At 40.9% G+C, this 23,551-nt stretch overlaps 1 protein-coding gene across 1 annotated transcript; it reads left to right on the top strand.

Annotated features, from left to right (window-relative positions):
• The first annotated feature begins 377 nt into the window (after positions 1–377).
• LOC136423174 (uncharacterized) lies at positions 378–20,600 on the top strand. The gene is made up of 8 exons (XM_066411231.1): positions 378–450; positions 2,160–2,323; positions 16,169–16,298; positions 16,718–16,796; positions 17,030–17,143; positions 17,353–17,531; positions 18,387–18,497; positions 18,968–20,600. Exons 3-7 carry the CDS (start codon positions 16,279–16,281, stop codon positions 18,391–18,393), a joined length of 399 nt encoding a protein of 132 aa, XP_066267328.1. The 5' UTR covers positions 378–450; positions 2,160–2,323; positions 16,169–16,278; the 3' UTR covers positions 18,394–18,497; positions 18,968–20,600.
• Positions 20,601–23,551: the final 2,951 nt, after the last annotated feature.

Below are 23,551 nucleotides of genomic sequence, written 5' to 3'. Positions count from 1 at the left end.
GCGAGCGCCCCCGTTACCATGTCCGCGATGAATTTTCCTATTGAAATCTAATTCAATTTCTCCTAAGGATATACGCAGAGCATCGTGCTGAAAGGCAACACAAGCAAAGCGTGAGCTCAGCAAAGAACACAAGAGTACCCTGGGTGCGATAACCTCACTCTCGATCGATGACGTGTGACTACAACTTACGTATACTTGGTCTTACGATGGTCCCTCTATTATGCACGTACTTCTAGTTTTGTTTTGTTTTACCCAATGCACAAAAATTACAATCAGTTGCACCGTCGAAAATCACATAACATTGTCTACTTCACTCATGGCCAAGCTGTCATGAATATTCATTGCCACTCCAATGCAATGTCACAATAAGCTCCAGAGCGACCAGACAGGTTCTACTTTATTTCATGCGGGAGTAATACCGTGGCGGATCGTCCGATTTGTGCCTCACAGGTGGGAATACATTCTGCACAAATTCTAGATCTCTGAGGAATGTTTGCATTGCGACATAGAAATTTATATACTAGTATATATATACTAGTGTATATATTATAGTAACTATTACACCTTTTCGGCATGTGCTGTCATTGCTGCGCACTCTGTTTAAAAAGACAAGAACAGTTGTCCACGCTTTCTGACAGGCTTTCTCGCACTGAATGCATCTTCTGGTTTTCAGTTGCCACACGTTATGCTCAAAAGTTACGAAAAAGTTGTTTCGAAAGTTATTTATTCGGGTGGAAAAATACATATACGTGTCGAGGTGGGGTAGGAATGGGGTGGGGTAATTGGTTTCGTAGGTAATGGACGTGACCAGATTATCAGTCACTGTCAGTGCATTTGTTATATCAATTTGGTTGAACGCTGCCGCACAAAATTAGTGTCTTTTACAAGAGCGCACGTCAGGATACCATATTGCCATTGGAAGAGCCATGACATTGTGCAATGAGACCGTATTTCCTTCAAATACGTTGGAGTGGAGTTGGGAGAACTTCAATTCATGTGATAGCACAGGTCCCTCTATAACTCACATTATTATTTCTAAATATACTAAAATAGACATTTCCACCATAAAATGTCTTCATTCATAAGCAAGCCGTGGTGTTTATCGGGCTCAAATGTGGCCTCCCATGTCAGATGTGACGTGAAAGTTCGTAGTTCAATAGTGCTACGTATTATAAGTTGAAAACCAGGTTAGACTCCATTTGATGCAGAAGTCATTGTGCGTGACCTCACGCCAGTCTAGACTTGGTCATTATCACTCATGCGTTTAATACAAAGAACTGAATTAAGGTGCTTTTCGAGTTATCTCCAAGATGCTAAAAATCACCAGCTTTGATGCAAGCTAAGAGTTCAGTCGCTAAGTGTGTGAGTTTTGACTTACGAATTTAGGTTTAGGACGTAGAGAGGCTGACTAAATGTTTAGCGTCATACGTAGCTCCAGAATTTAGCGTCGAGCGTTCTCGAGACGCCCTATGCAGGCCCCTCGCAAGGAGGTGTCCGCAAAAGTAACAGCTTCGACATAACATCTTCAATAGTTTTGACGCAGAACTAGATAGTTGAATCTTGTGTTAAGTGTTAAAGCCTTTTGGGAAGCCTCATAATTTAACGTACTTCGTAATTAGTTCTGAGAATTTATCGTTATTCGTAATCGGCGGCGAAAATGTTGCGTAATTCGTAATCACTACTCCCCCATGCAGGCCCTCTTAGATATGTTAGAAAGCAATGCAGTCTTGAACGGTGTGGTGCGAGAAAAAAATCTGTTTTCAAATATAGAAATTGATATTACAATACAAGTATCAAACGAGATTATTGAATGATATCAAGTTCATTTTGCCCTCTAGATCTGTTCCTGGTCAAAAGCAAGGAGCAAACTTTGTGAAATATCAGCTTTGCCTGTTTGCTATCTGTCCACATCATATCATTGTCTCGTTTGACATATTCCTCATCGTTTCTATTGCGATCATTCTAGTTTTGTTTTCATTCCTGGTGTCACTTGTGTATGCACGCAGAAGTTGGTTCAAACGAGAACTGTTCTGATCGTGCCCAGCTCTTGTAATCTGCTGTAAATAATGACTAGATGTACCGGCTAACCGCGACGCCATTACTGTGAGAGAAACCCGCTTAGGGTCTAAGCCCTTGTTTCACAACGTTTGTTCTTACAGTAAACATGAGTGGCTACATCCCAGTTGTGGACTTCTCGGCTTACAGCCTGGATAATAAGAACGTGAAGGAGGCAGAACTACAAGCACTAACGGACAAGCTCATACACGCCTTCAGCACCGTGGGCTTCGTGTACTTGAAGAATACCGGAATCTCTTCTTTCAAGGTATACACGTCTTATCACAACAGACCGATCCCATATAGGTTCGCCCACCTTCACCAAAAGGTTTTCCTCTGTGAAAATGAAACCGTCCCAAACGGCCGAACGCCGTCTGTGACGGGCGTCCACTGAAATTCGATGCGTCCTGAATTATGACTGCAGACCGACTTGGACGGGTTGTAAATCTCTTGATGACACGTCTTGGACGGTCTGAACGGCCTGAAAAACGCCGGACGCGTCTAGATTGGCTCATTTGACGGCGTCGTTGACGCCGTAGAAAACGTCCCATACGTCTTGGACGGCGTCCGCGCGGGCCCCCCGCCGGGTTGCAGGCGCCGCCCGGGGACGATAGGGACGGGCGCCGAACGACGCCGGGGACGGGCGCAAACGGCGTTTCTGACGCGGACGCGTCTAGATTGGCTCATTTGACGGCGTCGTTGACGTCGTAGAAAACGTCCCAGACGTCCTGGACCGCGTCCGCGTGGGCCCCCCAGGGACGGGCGCAAACGGCGTCAATTTTCCGGTGCTAATCCGGGCTGCTGTGCGCATGCTTGCTCCGTTTTAAGACGCGGTTTCTGACGGCGTCCGGACATGGTTTTGATTTTTATGGCCGCTTGGGGCAACAAAATATGCAGCCAGACTGGCGTAGTAGACCACCCACGGCCGCCATGGCCTCAGACTGGAAGCTAAATTAAACGAATTTCTTATAACATTGCTCCGCGGTTAAAAAACATTGTTTAACACAGCGGCGCAGCTTTGTGAAATTCAATCCGGCCTTTGAAGTTTGACTGCGTGCGCCGGCTGAAAGTTTGATTGACGTGGACGGGCGCAAGTCATCCAGGGTGGGTGCAAATTCTTTGAAAAAATTTTGATCTTCCCTATTGTCTCATGAATGTGCACAATCAGTCTAAAAATAAGACAGGAAATATTCTAAATATGTATTCTACAGTATCCTTATGTTATTTGTATTTTGTGGGGTCCAAACAAGATCCTCAGTTTGATAATTGCTACCCCGTAATCGGAGTCGGAAGGGCGGTAAGATTCTGCCAGACGTGCCGCGTGTTGGTGGGTTGAAATCATTTTCTGTTGTCTAGATATACATTTTCACAGCATCTTCATCGTTTATTAAAACAACAGATATTGTAAACAGGTATTCCACAATTCTTATGTGCCTTTTTTCCCCGTGGTATTTAATAGCAACATCCTATTTTATCATTTCTTTCGTAAGTGGGGAGGGCACCGTGAGACCTCGTCGGAAATGATCTGCCTTTGTATCATTGTAACGAAACATCAACATGAAATGCTTGTTCACTTACCAGTCTCCGCTAATATAAACTCAGCCAGCTTGATAAAACTCAGCTTCTTTGGTGATATTCCTTTTTTCTGCCGACGGAAGTTTGTTGACTTTCGAACCACCTCCTTGTTCAAACCAAGATCTCAGCGGCGGGCCCGCTACGGCAAACAATGTTCTTATCATGATTCTTCTCACAATCGACGTCTTGTTTGGCGATATAAACTCAGTCACCGGAATAAAACCAAACCCCGGATGTTGTAGAAAGATACAGCTGCTTTTAGAAGTAAATTGCATCCTCCAAAAGTGCGCGAAATCCATGAAATGGGCCAACAAATACAGCAAAACGAGCACTGACTGAACATACGGTCTGTAACAGTTAACGGTCAAATCGAAACTACCGCTCAAATTTGCGCATGTGCAGAAGCTGAAAACGTGCTTTTCACACGTTAGAAATGACGACAGGCGGAAGCGTCGGGTGAATAATTATTTTATAGCCCCGTCCGACGCTGTTTCTGACGTTTCCAGCGGCCAGGAAGGCCGCCCCGGCGTCCAACTAACAGACGGGCAGGACGGCCTGAACGCGCGCGACGTGTCCGCCGCCGTTTCTGACAGGACAGACGGCCTGGGACGGGCTCCGACGCACTAAAACGCTCTTAGACGGCGTCCAAACATTTTAGACGGCTTCTTTTTTCACAGAGGTAACGCAGAATAAAAAACATAAAAATTCAAATATATGATGGACATGTCGTCACTCTCTCATAAGGGGGGGGGGGTGTTAATTCACGAAAATGCTCAGATTCAACTTTAGCCCTGATTTTCTTATGCTCCCACATCTTGGGAATACATTCATGTGAAAAAAATTGAAATCGAGTACTTTTTGTACCCTGAAAACGGGTGTTTTTTTTTCAAATATTCAAAGCTTCGCCACTTTTGATTAATGATAATGTAGAAATATGTTCATGATGGTCCCTTTAATGGTGTTTCATGTGGCATGCCATACTGTAAGAGTAATTTGCACTTCAAAAGGTGGAGTGTCCAGGTCATATCATAGGTCAAAGGTCACCGAAACGGTTTAAAATGTCAATTCTTTTAACAAAAATCACAATATTCCCACATTTTGTTATGTTAAAAGTAGAAAAAGATGCTTGTTATGCAACCTTTGACTTTCCTGTGATATCCGAAAATAATTTCATCAGGTTGGTAGAATATAGGATATAGGAGGTTCTTTGTACACAACCAGGTAATCTCACCTGCTGACGTTTCGGTATCTATCAGACACCTTCTTCAGAGCTTCTGACTGGAGTGCTGTTTCTCACCGCTATAAGTAGCCGATGTAGGTGGCGCTTTTGCGGTGAGAACACTGTCCCAAATGCGGCTGAGTTTGTATTGGACGAACACAAGAAAGAAGCCGACAGCATTGAAGTGGTAAAGTACACAAGGTCACAGAAAAGACAAGCACAACAAGTAGACAAGAAATCGGCAATCACTGACCACATTGCCAGACACAACTGCATCATTGACTGGGAGGGGGCCAAGGTCATCGACAGAGAGGACAACAGACGCACCCGGTGGATTAAGGAGGCGGTCTGGATAAGGAAGACAGCACCGGTGATGAACCGAGACGAGGGGGCATACAAACTCAGCCGCATTTGGGACAGTGTTCTCACCGCGCGCAAAAGCGCCACCTACATCGGCTACTTATAGCGGTGAGAAACAGCACTCCAGTCAGAAGCTCTGAAGAAGGTGTCTGATAGATACCGAAACGTCAGCAGGTGAGATTACCTGGTTGTGTACAAAGAACCTCCTATATCCTATTTCCTGTGATATATTATGCCATGGGAGTACTCTCCTTATAAAAAAAATTCAATGTCACGGTCATATTGTAGGCTAAAGGTCACAAAAATGCTCCAAAAGTGCATGTACGGACCATTTCCTGTATTTTCTCGCAAATATTCATGCTGTGGGGCCATCTTAGTCTATTCAAAATCATATTGGAGGTTAGTAGGCACAACTTACTATGTGCACCATAGATATGATGGTCACAGTCACACTTGAATGAAGGTCATTGACAATAAGAAAGGTGATACAAACCCACCAACGTCATTCTAACACATTAAGGCACGGACGTAAATTGTGAGTTTGGACAACATCTCACCGGAATTACGCCCACTGGTTCAGCTGTTATCATCCCAGAACAAGTCTCTGCATGATGAAGTGATGGCGGAGTTCAAGTCGGTCCGAACCGAGTTGTCAGAGCAGATACAAACTGTGACTTTTAAGCTGGAGAAAATGGCGACTGAGGTGAGTGGACTTCGAGACAAAACCAACGCTTTGGGAGATACTGTCAATTACCAAAGCAAAGACATTGAGGAGTTACAGCAAGCCTTACATGTACATGCCGAGAAACGGGAACGCGTTCGCGCTACACTTGTGACTGAAAGATACTCTATGAAACCAGATATTATTATCCGTGGCTTGCCGTACCATAGAGAGGAACGCCCTGATCAAGTTGTATACAGTTTTTTGTCGACCAAACTCGGTATGAATAACTTGACATCACCCCTAGTAGCAGTCCACCGACTCTCTCCCTCGACACAAAACCAACCCAACCCACCCATGCTGGTGCGGCTGGTGAGTTTACTGGACAGGGAACTGATCCTGAATTCGTCGAGGAAACTCGCAGCTGACAAGAAGAGAGGACTCGCAGTACATGAACACCTACCGAAACCTGTCCAGCAGGCGCGGTCCAGACTGATGCAAGACAGAGACAACGAGATCACCAAAGCCAAGGCTGAGAACAAGGAGGTGAGAGCCTTCATCCGAGTACCACCTAGAGACACATATGCCATACTCATTGTAAATGGAAAGACTCTCAAAAAGGTGGACGGCGTTGACATTTTGCTCCACACTACAGAACACAAAACAGCTAAGCAAGTTTACTAGTAGTATTGAGTGACACAATTATTATTATGTCACAGTTATTATTGTTCCACACATTCCAATCTCTACAACAAATATTTAAAAGCGATATTGAATTGTGTTTTGTCTGAGCTGACAGTATTGTCTGAGCTTATAGTGTATTAGTATGAGACAGTGACACAGTTATCATGTCACTGCTATTGTTGTTACTGTTAGAGACAGTGGCACAGTTATTATTATGTCAGTTATTATTATGTCACTTCATTCTTGTTGATATCTTAATTACTAGAACAAAGAGATATTGAATTTTGTATTTTCTGAGGTGACTGAATTTTTGAATACATATCATGCTTTACTGTACTTTGATGTATAAACTTATCAAGGGAGAGGTAACACTATATTTTTGTATATGAAAGGTTGATTTTTCTGTTTTGTTCATGGATCAAAGGGTATATTGTACTGTGACAATGTTTATATTAATCCATGAAGTGTAAAAAGTATTGTAATATTAAGTGCATAACCAGGCATATAGCATAAGGTAAACACAGTATAGAAAGTTTTGAATTTATGTGAAATAAAATGTTATCGCCATCCATCCTGTCTTTTTTGGGGATGAGTGAAGGATTGATTGATTGAGAAAGATTTTGTTTTTCCTTTGTTCATGCAATGCTGTTTCCATTTGATTTATATACTGTTAAACTTACTTAGGAGTTTAACTCATGAGTTTATAATTGATTTTATGATTTTTGGGCACTCCCCATTATGCTTCGGTTCAAATGATTATTGAACATCTATTGTTTTGGTTTGGCTACGCTCCCTTTGTTGTATTTTGGTTGAAATTATTATCATTTTGTTGTATGTGTGTGCATGCTCTCTGTATATATATATTTGTAATTAAGGAAAAAGTATGTATAATATTGAACGCACACACACACAAGTACATGCTGCCGAATCAGGATAAGCTCAGGGCAGTAGTGACCCTGTATTTTTTGTTTTTATGAGAACCATCCATCTGAGTTATACTTGAGTTTTGTTTGCTCATACATGTAAACCATCCATTTTCTTTGAACATTAGTTCTTTAAACCTTTGTTTAATGAATTATTATATCCGGATTTCGCATTCGCACTTTGTTTCGGTTACTATTTATGTACTTTTGTTTGTTAACAATAGAGTCCATTCAAAGTCACCACACTGGTTTTTCAATAATATTTGTAATATCTTCGAATTATTGTTATATGATTATAGATTGTTATAAATATTTACAAATGTTAAAAAAAAGTAAATATGAGATCCCATCTTTAACAAGTTTTCTTTTTAAATTTGCAAACATTTTGAAAGTGACTGTCAAAACAAATTTGAAATATAAATTGGTTTGTGTCAAGTTTCGAAACAATTCGAAATAAAGATATGGGTCATTTGCCCCCCGTAACGAGCCGCTAATCCTACCAAAGCATGTTTTGTATCGGCCGTGGACCGCCGACCGGGCAGGACGGCACTGTGGCGTGACACTGTCTATGGACATCGGGCTGGATTTTGAAGCACAATCCAACCGTAGTTTTGCTAAAGGGCCAGCAAACGTTACAAGATCTTACAAACGTTTAGGAACCAACAGTGGTCAAAATGCCGAAAGCAAGACGCAAAAACTGTTTCATCTACGCCGAATTAGCCATAATCGGCACGATGCAAAGGGGAGCTATCTATCAATCAAACAAGTTTGGCTGCTGTCAAAGCAAGGGAGGCTCTTTGCAAGCAAAACGCTTTCCCCTTCTCCGTGGTACCAGTAAATTGTAAACTGAAAGATAGTGTTATATCTTAAAGAGGGATTCTTACCGACAAAATCACGAAGATTCTGGAAGAAAACACCAAAAAAGGACGTAGATTTATGTTGCGATATTTCTAACGCAGCTGCCTTCTTGGGAGAGTCTATTCTGTGTGTAGGAGGAAACTCCTTGGAAACTATTGTCAAATAATTATAAATATGAAAGTTCGCAGTAATAACGTCACACAAATACTACAGTAATGTTTAGAGTTTATAATTCCAATCTTGAACTGTATCAAGATACGTTGAAAGATAGATATTTTAGACAACGTGTATCAACTCTTCCCCGGGAGAAACAGCCTGGTGCCGTCTGCCCGAACAACATGGGAAAAACACTTCCCACGAGTTCCGAAACAAATCCCACCGGAGAGGATTTCATCTTACACTGTTCAGCTAACAATAAAGCCTGTATGTTTTCCATGCTGGCTGATTGGCGTTCATAATTTGGACTGGGCCTGGCCGAGTTACTGCAGTTATTTTAACGTCCCAGTTGAACATGTTCTCTAGCAGTGTTGGTGGGGAGGGCGGCGCGGCAGGCTACTGTCACCACTTACAACTTCTGTCTGTGCTTTCTGTTACTTCTGTGGCATTTGGGTCGTTTCTGCAAGATTTGCAGGTTTGGTTAATATTGAAGTGGAGAGATAAGACAGTGAATAGGCACTGATAATGTTTCTTCCAGATTGTTGTGCTGCTAACAGAGGCAGAAATTAACTGTTTGTTTACTTAACTCCCCATCCGCCGTCAGAGCGGGGTATCGGCACTCCTTTCAACCGTCTATTTTTGGATGCTATTAACCAATTAACAGCAGATTGTGACTTTCTACTTTCGAAAAAAGATAGAAAATCCGAAATAAAGGCAGGGGGATGTAATCAATCTTTAGAAAGTATCAAAAATATCATTCTCAGTGCCATAAATATTTTGAATATTCCACGACAATGTGAGAACAATTAGAAACTGTAAACATATTTCGAACTGTTTGGAAACTATGAAATATGGATTACAAATACTTACAAAAGTTTCAGATTGATTCTAAAGAATGGCAACAAACATCCGTGCGCTGACTTGGAATGGACTCTAGTTTTGACAATCATTTTATCACATTGATTATGAATTTTGTCACCCTTTATTTAACTTTGTTTGTTTACACTGGTTCACTTGTCATCATGATTTTGCTGCGCACCATTCCCCCAGATGCCTTTCCAGTATTCCTGACATCCCCCAGATGCCATGACCCAGGTGGAGGTACAGATTTGTAGTTATGATTGTAATGGTCTAGGTGATTCTATTAGACGTAGGGGGGGTCTTTACTTGGTTAAATGATAAACCGTACCAAATTATCTGTTAACAAGAAACCCATTCTGTTTTATCTGAGGAGAGTAGATGGCAAAATGAGTGGGGGGATCCATGTTATTTTCTCATGGAACCTCCAGTCAAAGCGGTACAGCCATTCTTTTTAAAAACAACATTAATCCATCTATTAACCAAATCAAAACTGCTTCTGATGGAAGATTTATTATTGTAGATTTAACAATGGATGAGTTTAGATTTTGTATAGTTAGTATATATGCCCCTAATGAGGATTCCCCAGTATTCTTTTCTACTTTATTGGAGGAACTAGATAATTTTCCTGAGTCACATGAATTTTAGTTATAACTGGAGACTTCAATACAGTACAAAACCCACAATTAGATAGACTAGGAACAAATAAAATATATCACCCTAAAGCTTATGACTCTATTTCTGAACTAGAAGGTAAATTTGATTTAAATGACATATGGCAATTTCGTAACCCTAACACCATCAAATAAACTTGGCGTCGTATATTCTTATTGAAGGCTTACCGGTCATATTTAATGCCTTTGTCAATCGAAAAATTGTTTTTATAAATGATATCATGTCTTATAATGAATTCTGCACAAAATATGGAACAATTTGTAATTACTTTAGATATAATCAATTAATCTCTGCCATTCCCAACAAATGGAAATCAGTTTTATGTGATACTTCTCCAGGCCAAGTATGTATCCCTGCAACACAGAACTATAGATGGTTAAAACAGATAGAAATTAATAAGAGTATGTATAATTTCTTTTTGATATGTAACAATCTTATTGATACTTCTCACAAGGTGCAATTATCATGGCTGTACCTCTTTGACACTCCCATCCCCTGGAAACAAGCATACACCTCTTTGATGTTGTGTAGTGTGTACTATTGACTCATCAACTAGATTTTTCCAGTATAAGATTCTGCATAAGTTCTTACCTACAAATAAGCTGTTGTATATTTGGAAATGTATAGATACCCCACTGTGCTCTTTCTGTCATGAAGAGGATGAATCGTACATACATGTCTTTTGGGAATGTCCGAACTTAACCCTCTTTTGGAACAAAGGGAAAACCTGGTATTACCATAGAACAGCTAGATATTTACTGTTAAATGGATTCAATGTTATCTTTGGTAATTTGTACCCTGGAACTCCCCCCATTGAAAATTTAATAATATTACTAGCTAAGATTTATATATATAGATGTAGAAAATCTAGTGCTTTGAATTTTGAGTCTTTTCTCAACTACGTCCATTTTTACAAGGTAGAGTATTATATAGCCCTGAAGAAAGACGAATTGGACAAGCACCTGGGGAAGTGGGGTACGTTATGCAGCTGAATATTTGGTTTATTAGCTTCATTTCTTGTTTCATTTAAACTTCTGTTGTTATTTTTGTCATGTAAGAAATCCCTTAATCTCAGTTACATTACATTATTTATCTCTGTTGGATGAATTATGTTATCACTACCGAATTTCGGTGACTGTTATTATATCTGATTTCTTATTATTTGTATATGAGCAGTTATTGTTGGATGGTTCTCTTATTGTATCTTGTTATGTTCTTTGAATAATAATAAATAAAAAGAAAGGTGATACAAAACCACCAACGTCATTCTAACTAAGGCACGGACGTAAACTGTGAATCTGGGTACCTCAAAATGTTTTGGCTCAGGTCCTTTGCTCATTAAGGGAACGATAGCCACGCATACGTCCACTAGCCTTTCTGCGGCCGTAGGGGCAGTTGCTTGTTATCCACTATATCTCTGGCACGGTGTTGGAAGGTCAAGCCTATCCTTCCCTTGCCTTTTACCTCCACAACTGAAGCCAGGTATCCATTTTACACCTGGGTGAGGAAAAGTCATTTAAAATGTCTTTTCAAAGTATCATTCATCAGGAATACTGTAATTCAAACCTCTCGATCTTGTGTCCACCAGCCTAGCCATTCAGCCATCCGATGCCATTACCTTCACCTTTACCTGAGCAGATTTCAGATTCATTCTTCCTTAGTTTGAGAACTGAAGACATTTCGGCCAAAGACAGACGGGTGACCTTACCATATCTTAATTTGATTGAGTTTAAAGATATTTAGATAGAACCGGTTAACTTTGTCTTCCTCTGATATGACGGTTGAGATGGCAACGGTACAAGCATTCAGGGCTGTTACTATCACTGTATGTATTCCTCTGCTTATCACCATGACCTGTACTTAGCTTGCTTTAAGCATAAATGTGCAATAAAGGTCTTTCATTCAGTAACACAAGATTTCGCTCTTGTCTCAGAAGAAATTGGGGAAAGAGCAGTGTCTGAGCTTGTCATCATTAACTGAAATTTCTGAAAGGATGAGGTCCAGAATATCCTTTCCTGTCTAGCGCATCTGCAAATGGTGGGGTACAGTGCCCAGGCTAATTACATAGTCATCATTTGTGTGATACGTCATAGCCTCCTCCATAGTTTCATTGTATATTGACCCAACCAATGCTGTATCAGCCCCCTTCCGTTCCTTCTCCTTCTTCTGCATGGTCTGGGCTTTTCCCTCACATTCTTTCTTTCCGTTGTTCGCTCCAACTTCTTATAGACCTTTTCCTTACAGTGACCATTGCGGTCATTACGCACGGAATACAACAATATTACATTTTCTTTTCACCCATCTTGGCACCAAAAATATTTCTTTGGGTTATATTTCCTTCCCGATTTGTTCTCACAAAGAATTGGCCAACAGCTTTTCCATTTCATTCGTTAATGACAAATTCTCACTTTGTTCGGACTGTGAACCGATTCATATTGGTGAGGACGCTTATGTGAAGGGCCTAATTTCTGCAGCCAATATCTTTCAAGATTTTATATGTGTTGCAGAACAACCAGTGGTTTCTTACACTTAAGTGGCGAGAATCTTTCCAGGCGCATAGACCTGGTTTGTTGGACTTCCCCAGCCCTTCCAAGGCTATGGAGATAAAGCATGCATTAATATCCCTATTATTCTTAAGTGACAAGACACCATTAAGCCTTCATCTTCGTTCATGGCTTTTGACCTTGTAAGTGTTGGGCCTGCCAAACTTCAATTATGGTGAATAGAATTGTCATTGAGTGAAAACCACATCACTTTAGAGACAAAATACTGCAATATGTAGATGTTATTTAAATTTGCCATCATTATGTTCAGAATGGCACATTTTGGCGGGAATCACTGACACATGCATATGTTGCAATATTTTGCTTCTAATGTGATTCGGCTTTAACAGTCGCAAAGATGCTGGGGAAACCCACTATGGAACCAGATAGCAGAGCACTTGGGACAGATTTTACCAAATGTGGGCATGGTATGAATTTTGACAAAAAGTTAATGGGTATTTTGATAAATTTTTGACCTACAATATGGCCTTGACATTATTTTTTTCATTCTACAATGTACGGAATAATTTGACAGGTCCATCATGAATATACTTATTTGTACTAGACCAAAAGTGGTGATGCTGTAAAATTTGGCAAAGAATATATAAACAATTTGTAATTCCGTGGCTTAAGGAGTTAAAACGATTTCAATTAAGCTAGTATGGCCTTTCCTATTCAGAATGACAAGTGTGACTGTGACTCTCATATCTATAACGCACATCGTAAGTTGTGCCTACTAACCTCCCATGTAATTCCTTATTCAGATTAGAATATCCCCAAAACATAAATATTTGCGAGAAAATACCAGAGATGAGGGGTCGGTACATGTGGTTGTGGAGAGTTTTGATGACCTTTAACCTACAATATGACCTTGACATTTACCTTGTTTATAATGCAGAGTACTCTCAAAGCATGAAATACCACAGGAAAGTCGAAGGGCCCATAACAAACATATTTTTCTACCTTGAACGTAGCAAAATGTGGGGTTATTGTGAATTTTTGCGAAAAAAATAGGCATTTTAGGCCGTTTTCGTGACCTTTGACCTCTAATATGACCTTGACACCCTGCCCTTTGAAGTATTCTTACGGTATGGCATGCCACATGAAACACCATTGAAGGGACCATCATGAACATATTTCTACGTTATACTTAATCAAAAGTGGAGAAGCTTTGAATGTTGGCAAAAAATACCCGTTTTCAGGGTACAAAAAGTAATTTTCAGAGTAGAGGGGGGTTTTGGGACGAAAATTTCAAAACAACCGCACAGGGGTGCTTAAAACATGTTGTTGCATCAGAAAATCACGGCTATTATGGTATTTGGTATTAACACCCCCCTATCAATAGCCGATATAATCTGACAATTAAGGGTTAATGACCCGCCCCGAGGTGTATATGGTGTCATAACGCCTGGTCATGTGCTATAACCATCGAATAAAACCACCGAGTGAGCGAAGCGAACGAGGTGGTTTTATGAGATATATACACCGAGGAACAGGCGGGTCATTAACGTTATTACCACAAAGCCTATCCAAACTGACCCATATAAGACAGACAAATTCCTGTACAATGCATAGATTCTTTATTTAGTACTATACATATAAAATCAATCAATTGTACATATGATCTTCATATAATCCAAAGTAAACAAGCGGTAACTTGTCTTATTGTTGTGGACACGTAGACTTCATATCGGGCGGTATAATTGTAGATTTCTGTAAGTTCAATTTTCAAAATTCCTGACACCCGGTTGTTAAACGCTTAGTTGGCTGTGGTAAGAAAATCGTAGTTTCCCCGGATAATTTTTGCTCAAGCCGGAAAAAATCCCACAGAAGCGTACACGTATCGGGCTGAGATCCTTGTAGGTAGAAAGTTGTAAGAATTTTGGCGATTTTGACCGTAATTTTTTCGATGCCAACACATCGGTTCGGGGAGGTTACGTGACTTGGGCTATGGGGAGGGGGGCGTGTTTAGTGCGTGTCACGTTTGTTTTCAACAAGGCGACATCACTTTGCCGGCAATATTTTTAATTTTCGCCGGGTAAAACCCTCAGAAACGTGAACATACCTTCCTGGGGTCCCCCTGGTCAGAAACTGAGGAAACTTACGGCGGCTTCATGGGTGAATGTCTGTCAAGATTAGCTTGGGGAAATACGTAAGCCTGGAATCCAAGCCTATTTTCGCTCCCGAGTCTCCTCTCCGCAAATTTGCGTCAGTTTCTCGCCCCTCAACTCCTTCAGCATGTTTCTGGGCGTCTTCCCCAGCTTCCCATGACCCGAAAACTGACTCTAAGTCAGCGTCTGACAGTTCTTCGACGAAAAACTGTGGTACTCAGCTCCGTCCATGATCGGAACCGGTTTCAATGGCGGACCAAGGTGAAATTTGTCGTTCCACTTACGGGGGTATGAAAAATATTGTTTTTAGTCATTCCATTTAGATTTCACTTAAATTGAAAGTTGTTCCTTTTTAATGTATCTTAAGACGGTTTTGTTAATTTTAAGACGATAAAGGTTTTGTTTTAAATATGTTAAGAAAAAGATTCTAAAAAAGGTTACCCCCCTACAAAATGGAACGGTTGTGTTATGACGTCATAAGTGGTGTGTTATGACCCGGGTGTGTTATGGCCCCTTAACACATGGGCAATGGAGGCTTCTGATTGGTCGACGCCATCTGGCTATGTGATAATAGTCCATAGTCACGTGGATGCAAACATTCCATAGGTGTGGTGGCTTAAAGTGCCCTGCCAACTTTGACGTCGTATAACTGGCGAACGACGTGCGCTAAGACCATCAAACTTGGCGGCTTTTCCTAGAATTTAGTTGGCAACAACGTTATGATAATAGTATATATAAATTTATCATTTTTTGTATCAACGGGTTTCTGAAAGGCATATTTGACCAAAGTTACTAATTTCGGCTTAAACAATGATATTTCAAAGTTTTCTTGCTCAACCACAATTGCCTTCCTATATTATTAACATCATATGTAATCTAATTTAACATTCATGATTTAATATTCATAAATTATGCAAATGTTTGGTTACTGCCTTAGCCAAGCCTCCACTGATGTGAATATCTCGACAGTCAGTAGCAGACTGAACTTGTAGTTCCATTAGCCGAATTTATTGGGTGATTTTATAGTACAAGCATCGTCTTTAATCAAAAATCTTTAGATTAACATTTCTAGTCCATTTTTATTGTATTTTGGGTTTATAAGTCGAAAGAAATGCATGTTCAAAATTTCAAGATTGCCGATCCCAAGGGATGGCTAAATACATATGACGTCAATTTATGACGTCAATGTTACGTCAATGCGGTAAACATTCACAACAGAAGTCTTGGCAAACTTCAATATCAATAAGACATCCTTTTTTTAAATGATTGGTTTGTACCATAAGGTATTACGGGATTTTCCCATTTATATGGTTTTAGCCAATAAAATCACATCAATTACGTCATAATTACGCCATAACTACACCCCCAGTCCCAGGAATGCCCAAAAAGCCCAGTCTGGATTGGGTTAAAACTTTTTAGGGGTGAAGGAAAACAAACTTGGTCGCAGTTACTGCTGATTAACAGAATAGCTTTACTAACTTCTCTTCCAGGTATATAATGCCTTTGATGTCGCCGATACATTCTATCTAGAACCGGAGTCGGTGAAAGAGAAATACTCGCGCCCGTTGGACAAGACGGCTGAGCGCCACGGCGCGGGTGGATGGCCCTGGAGAGAGAAAAGTAATTACCTAGGTTTTGTATTGGGTGGCCTTGTGTTTGTGATGACACTGTCGAACCGCACATCCGGTTTTAGCATTGGAATGGTTGGCTCAGTTGTCGGGGACATTTCCGCCGCGCGCCAGGAAGTACATGTACTTTTTAATTTTGTGCGGAGTGCAGGATGTTTTATGCCTATGAACAAATAAGTCCTGAGTTGAAATTTCGGCTTGTGTAAACCCATGCAGTCATTGACATGTACACACAACGTGTAGTTATACAGGTTTGCCATAGCAAAACCTATCGCAAACCTGTATTATTTTAAATCTATGTCAAAAATCTTTTCAATATGTATTTTTGATCAGAAGCAATTAGAAAGTTGCCTCTTTCAGGGCTAAATTTTGAATTTTACAGGTTTTCGTTTCCTCTTATTATTTCTACAGCTTGTCTGTGATCGGACAGGGTCGCCATAATGACCTGAAAGAATGCTTCAACATCATGCCTCCGCTTGACGAGGGACAGGTGCGTTTTTCTTGTTCACCACTATTAAAAACGCACTGTCAATCATGGCTGCATTATGGACCAGAAAGCTTTGTTTCGTCTTTCGTCTTTTTCCTTGAGAATGAAGTGGTCCTCTCTCGTCTTGTTCTGCTATAATTTATCTAGTTGATAGGCATTTCTTTGCAAACTTTTGTTAGTGGTGCAAGATCACCGCTGACAGGTTTCTGTAACAGGTGAGTTTCCCTCCTCTTCAGACGTGGCCGGCAGAGGTTCCAGACTTTGAATCGGTCATGATAAACTTCTACAACTCATGCCATGTGCTCAGCATGCGCCTGATGGAGCTCATAGCTAAGGGTCTGGCCATCAAGGTACGTGCGTCCATATGGCTCCACTTGGTTTGAACGTAAACATGACTTTTATTGTTATACTTTACGTATGTTTGCATAGAAAGGTAATAAATCTGACCACAGCTGAACAGTCATCCGCGACCCACAATGATCTTGATACAGCATACATGACCGGGTTTGATATTCGGTATATGATGGAATGTAGAATAAGGGATATTTGCATGTTGTAGGATGTCGACAGTGTCCTGGGCAAGTTCAAGTACGTCGGAAAGGGTGGTAACGGCACTATCCTCCGGTCACTCCGCTACCCCCCGTCCCGGAAGTCGTCAAAGAGAATCAGGTCCGGTGTGGAGAACACACTGACATCGGTAGTCTGTCCCTGCTGTTTCAGGACAACCCCGGACTGGAGGTAATGGAAATCTTGAAATGTTTATGGTGGACCACCATAGCATATATGATTGTTTGAAGTCTTGAATAAAGGCACTTATTTGGCGAAGGTATGTGTTCGTGGAACTCTAGTTTATAGCTGCTGACATGTACAGTTTGGAGCCCTAATCATAACACCACGGTTATGCTCAATAACATGACAGCTCTTGGATGTGCCTTTGGTTCAAATGTTTGCACGGCAACAAGAAAGAGAAATAAATGTATTCAAAATTCTGTAACCTAACATGACCTATTTACGTGCAGAACCTATTTACGTCCGGTTTGGCTCATGTCCACATGTCGCGGTGTATTATGCCAAAGCCTGTTCTCATGAGCAATAAAGAACATCATAAGTATGATCCTTAGCCATCTCTTCAATTTTTGCACAGCAAAACATAATGGCCATGCGTTTACCACGTGAACGCCACGTGTCGCGCATGTGGAGGGAATTTACAGATAAACATTGCTTTTTTTCCATCGCGTTAAGCAAGTGGCCGGACAGACATAGTGATTTTATTATCATTTGTCTGCAGACTACTTTGGACAGTTACTGTGCATTTTTTTCTGGTCTATGTTCTTCAAGCACAGTGCTAGAAGGGAAAAGACCGAGGTGGACGATAATGGGTTACCCTAGCACAATTCTTCATCATATACCTCAGTATAAATACATGCTCGCACGGCGTTAAATAGGCGGAGAAATACTTACAGACCATGCATTTTCTTTTTAGAAGAGCTGATATTTCTGACCATGGGTTTAAAATTTGGCTCTGTCCGTGCAGTTTTAAGATAAAGACGTTTTGAATAAATCGGACGTAAACTGGTCATGTTACGTTACCAGGTGGTGAATCTTGAAGGAGAGTATGTTCCTGCCAAACCGATACCGGACACCGCTCTGGTCAATATTGCGGACACTTTGCAGAGGTGGTCAGCCGACAAACTGATATCAACTGTAAGAAATGTTCATATACCATATTAGTCATCCCTGTAAACGAAATCAAAAGTTTCTTGACATGATGAATTAAAAATATGGTTTTGCTACGATGGCCACGTAGCGTCTGTTGGAATAAGCAGCGCTAACTAATTGTTTTCAACCAATGTAATTGTAAACCTAACTTTAACTGGTGTATTGTTTGTGAAAACTGTGATACATTTTTATACTATGCACCTGTACCTCTCATTTTTTTGCATTTTCATTTCCTTACCGCAGCAGTTTGAGTCACTTTTACCTATTTTAGAAAAAAAAACAGAGCATGTATGATGTCCCACTCAACTTATAAAACCTATTTCCATGTATTCTGAAAGCAGAGCTTTATAATCAAGCTCAGCAAGAGCCTGTTGTTGCCATCGAAAAAGATGAAACGAATGCAAACATTTATAATTCTCGATTGAAGTCACTGGTGTTTTGTGATCTCCGTACAGAGACACCGGGTGGTGATGCCTGAGAGTGGAGAGGAGAGGAGGCGTGTTCGCCGGTCCCTGGCCTTCTTCCTCCACTGTGACAGTGACGCAGAGATTAAATGTCTGGACGGATCCGACAAGTACCCGCCTATCCTGGCGCGGGAATTGGTCAAGGATAGGGTTAGAGCATCCTACCTGACAGGGTAGCTCACCTAGCTGCTCATGTGCATCTGTACGTCTCCTTAACAACCACTTACAGATGACCAAACTTAACCACTGCATAAACAAGAGTTTTTGAAAAAAACTGTCGTTTGCCGGCGCGGTGTACAAGTTTTTGCGCAGTAAAATTGTATGCAACAAATGTGTTTCATTTATGAATGAAGTATTGGCAAAGGTAATGAATGAGTGACAAATAGAAGATGAAATCCTGGAATACCAGAATATCAGGACTGTACATTTTCTGTCTGCACCGAACTATTCACCTATGGATTTACCGACTCTGCCCTTCGTTGGCTAAAAGACTACTTAACTAACAGAAAACAGTTCGTCTCTAATAGAAATAATATTTCCTCCCAAAATGTCTTAACATGTGGCGTACCACAAGGATCCATTCTTGGTCCCCTCTTGTTTTTAATTTATGTTAACGACTTGGCATCAGTATCAAATAAATTATTTGCTCTGTTATTTGCAGATGATACAAACTTATTTATGTCCCACAAAAACTTTGACACGTTAGTAACATCTATGAATAATGAATTGTATAAGATAAATCAATGGTTCAAGGCAAATAAATTGTCCCTTAACGTAAAAAAAACTAATTTTATTATCTTTGTAGGAAGGAACAAGAAATACGATAAAGAAAAGGCTAGGATCTATATTAATGACAATGCTATCAATCAAGTAAGTCACACCCGTTTTTTAGGCGTAATTATAGACGAGAAACTTTCATGGAAGAACCAAATTGATTTTGTTTGCAAAAAAATTTCCAAAAACATAGGCATCATTAGAAAAGTCAAATCTTTGCTGTCACGAAACATATTTATGGTTCTTTATTACAGTTTGATTTACCCTTATCTAACTTATTGCAACATAATTTGGGGTAGTACGTACACAACATTCATCAATCCTGTTTACCTCCTTCAAAAGCGCTTTGTACGAATAGCAGCCAATGCGTCATTCACAGCACACACAGCAGCTCTGTTTCGTGATTTAAATGTTATGACTGTATTTGACATCAATAAATTTCAAATTGCCTTATTTGTCCATAAAATTGTCCATAATAGCTCTTCCCTACCTGAACAATACAAAGGTCTTTTAAATTTCAACTCAGATATCCATCACCACTATACGAGACAACATAATCTTTTAAGATCAATTAAGACAAAAACTACTCAAAAACAACATATAATAATGTTTAGAGGCCCCACCGTATGGAACAATCTCAGCCAAATTCTACAGTCCTGCTCGTCTTTACCTAGTTTCAAAAAACTTTTAAAGATAGATGTCATAGAACATCCAAGTATTACTTTCTCCTGATTTGTTTGTTTTCCTTGTTTTCCACTTTTCCTTTGGTATCTGATGACAAAATAATTCATATGATTGTTATTTTTGTATAATTTTGACCTATTTCTTTATAAATTGTTATTCATTATAATACTTATTATGTTTACAACTCATAATTTACTTTGTAGTTCCTCTTCTTTTCATTTGTTTCATTAGGATTCATGTTAATATTCCAATTTCTTCTTTCGTTAGTTTTTCTTAGTTTCGATGATATATAATTTTGTAAAAATCCCATTTGAGTAGTTTAGGGGAGGCCCCCGAAAAGCCGTATAGGCTTCTGGCCTCTCCTGCATGTATTCTTTACTCTATTTCTCTTTGTTTTTTTATATTGTACATATGCGAAGAAACAATAAACAATAAACAATAAACCGATACAAGCTCAAAATTACATGTTAGTTTTGTATTACCATTAAGCTCTTGCAAGAACAGACGTATGTTAGTTACTCATAGACATATACACACTAAGTGTGGAAGCAACTTCACCATCAGGCAATGCTGTTTTATTACTTCTGGCATGTGAATCGTATTCAAAATATCGGTTAGTAGTGTGCAGTAACGCTACAGTTGAATCTGTAAATTCAGGTGCTGTTATGAACAAACATGTATCGGATACACTTAAATGCTTCTTGCAGGGCATTCTGCAACGTGTAGTATGGATAATCTGATTCTATGCTGAATAAATCTCCTGTGAAAGCTTCTGTCAGTGCTCCGTATCCTCCCAGTGCTCCGTATCAATATCTAGAGCCTTCAAGTCCCTCTTGCAGACATCTTTGAATCGCAGCTGTGGCCTCCCGGTGCGTCTATTTCCTGAGATCAGTTCTCCCTAGAGAAGGTCTTTAGGGATTCGGCCATCCTCCATGCGACGGACGTGGCCTATAGCTAGCCAGCGAAGTCTGCGCTGCCTGAGCAGGGTGAACATGGTAGGGAGGCCGGCGTGGGACAGCACTTCGGTGTTGGTCACTTTGTCCTTCCATGATATGCCAAGGATACGGCGCATACACCTCATGTGAAAGGCGTTTAGCCTATTCTCCTGCTTGGAATAGGTCGACCACGTTTCACTCCCATAGAGAAGTGTGCTGAGAACGCATGCGTTGTACACGGCCATCTCAGTTTCGACAGAGAGTTTGGGGTTCTCCCACACTCGAGTGATGAGACATGCGAGTGTAGTTGCTGCCTTTCCAATCCTCTTGTCGATCTCCCCGTCCAAGGAGAGATTGCTGCTCGCTGTGGATCCGAGGTATGTGAAGTGGTTCACAGCCTTCAGTTCATAGTCACCGATGGTGATGGCTGGAGGTGCTTCTACATCCTGACCCAGCACTTCTGTCTTCTTAAGGCTGATGATCAGACCAAAGTCCTTGCATGCCCTGGAGAAGCGATCCATGAAGGACTGGAGTCCCTGCTCTGTGTGAGCTGCAAGTCCGGCGTCATCAGCGAACAGTAGATCTCTGATCAGAACTTCCCTTACCTTTGTTTTGGCCTTGAGGCGGTTGAGATTGAAGAGTCTGCCGTCGGTTCTTGTGCGGAGGTAAATTCCTTCTGTTGCTGTTCCAAAGGCTTGGTTCAGGAGCAGGGCGAAGAAGATCCCGAAGAGCGTGCGGGCCAGAACACAGCCTTGTTTTACACCGCCGCGTATGTCAAATGGCTCAGATAGGTTGCCACTGTACAGTACTGTCCCCTTCATGTTGGTGTGGAAGGATTCGACGAGGCTCTGTAGCTTTGGTGGACAGCCTATCTTGGGTAAGATCTTGAAGAGACCGTCTCTGCTAACCATGTCGAACGCCTTGGTGAGGTCGATGAATGCTATGTTAAGGGGCATGTTCTGTTCCCTGCACTTCTCTTGCAGCTGACGGAGGGAGAAGATCATGTCGATCGTCGATCTGTTGGTGGAAATCCACATTGCGACTCGGGGTAGACACGTTCAGCAAGCCGTTGTAAACGGACTAGTACAACTTTCGCATATACCTTGCCGACCACCCTGAGTAGTGAAATTCCCCGGTAGTTGTTGCAGTCGCTCCTCTAGATCTCTCCCTTGTTTGTTTGTTTGTTTTATTTAGATCTCAATTAGTGATATACAATATGCACTATTCTTCCTGGAGTCCCAATACAAATAAATAAAATGAAACGAAAACTATGCAATTGGTTAACTAAGAATTCAGCAAAACAAATGTTGTGAAATCAAAAGTAAACGAAAGATGAACGAGAGATGAACGAGAGAGGTCAGAGGTCAACATAAATGAAAACATCATCTGGATGTAGTGGACGGAATACCAGAAGTAATCATGAATTACGAATAAAGGTAACTTAAATAAATAAATAAACTGAACATAATGTAAATATAAATGAGGAAACTCAAACATAATGATTACCATAAATTATAAACATGATAAACTAATTAATAATAATTCCAACTAAATCAACCTTAACAGATTAAGTTTTTGTAGAGGGTGACAATCTTGGAATCTCTCATGTCCCGTGGGACTGCACCTTCCTTCACTGACAGAGAAGTTCGTCTATCATCATCATCATCATCATCATCAAGTCCATGCACGACTTCTGACCGCACCAGTCAAGCTAGAAGTTCGTCTAGCGGGAGCAGTAAGACGGTCTTGCAGTGTTTGAGTAGGTCGGGCGGGATTTCATCACTGCCTGGTGCCTTTCCTGTAGACAAGCTGTCGATGGCTTTGTTGAGCTCATCCAAGGTTGGGTAAACATTTAGTTCATCCATGGTTGGCAGACATTCGATTACGTCGAGGGCTGAGGGGGACACAGTGTTTTGCCTGGAGTAGAGGTCCGAGTAGTGTTCCACCCATCTCTCCATCTGTAGCTTCTTGTCTGTGATCCATTACGAACTGAGCCAATTCAGAAGCGTATTATGGAAAACCGCAGTATCTGCGGCTCCCCCGCTGTGCGGAGTGCTATTGGCACCTTGGCGCTAGCAAATAACCGCGTGGTAGCTTGACTCTAGACCAAAGACACCAAATACCAATGCTTTGTATCCTTGAATTAATCATTACGAAGTGTGCTACAATCCCGGAGGTTCTC

Source organism: Branchiostoma lanceolatum, chromosome 17 (genome assembly GCF_035083965.1).
Source record: "Branchiostoma lanceolatum isolate klBraLanc5 chromosome 17, klBraLanc5.hap2, whole genome shotgun sequence".
NCBI classification, from domain to species: domain Eukaryota; kingdom Metazoa; phylum Chordata; class Leptocardii; order Amphioxiformes; family Branchiostomatidae; genus Branchiostoma; species Branchiostoma lanceolatum.
Note: the sequence above shows the minus strand (reverse complement) of the source record. Positions and strands in the feature narration are given on the sequence as shown.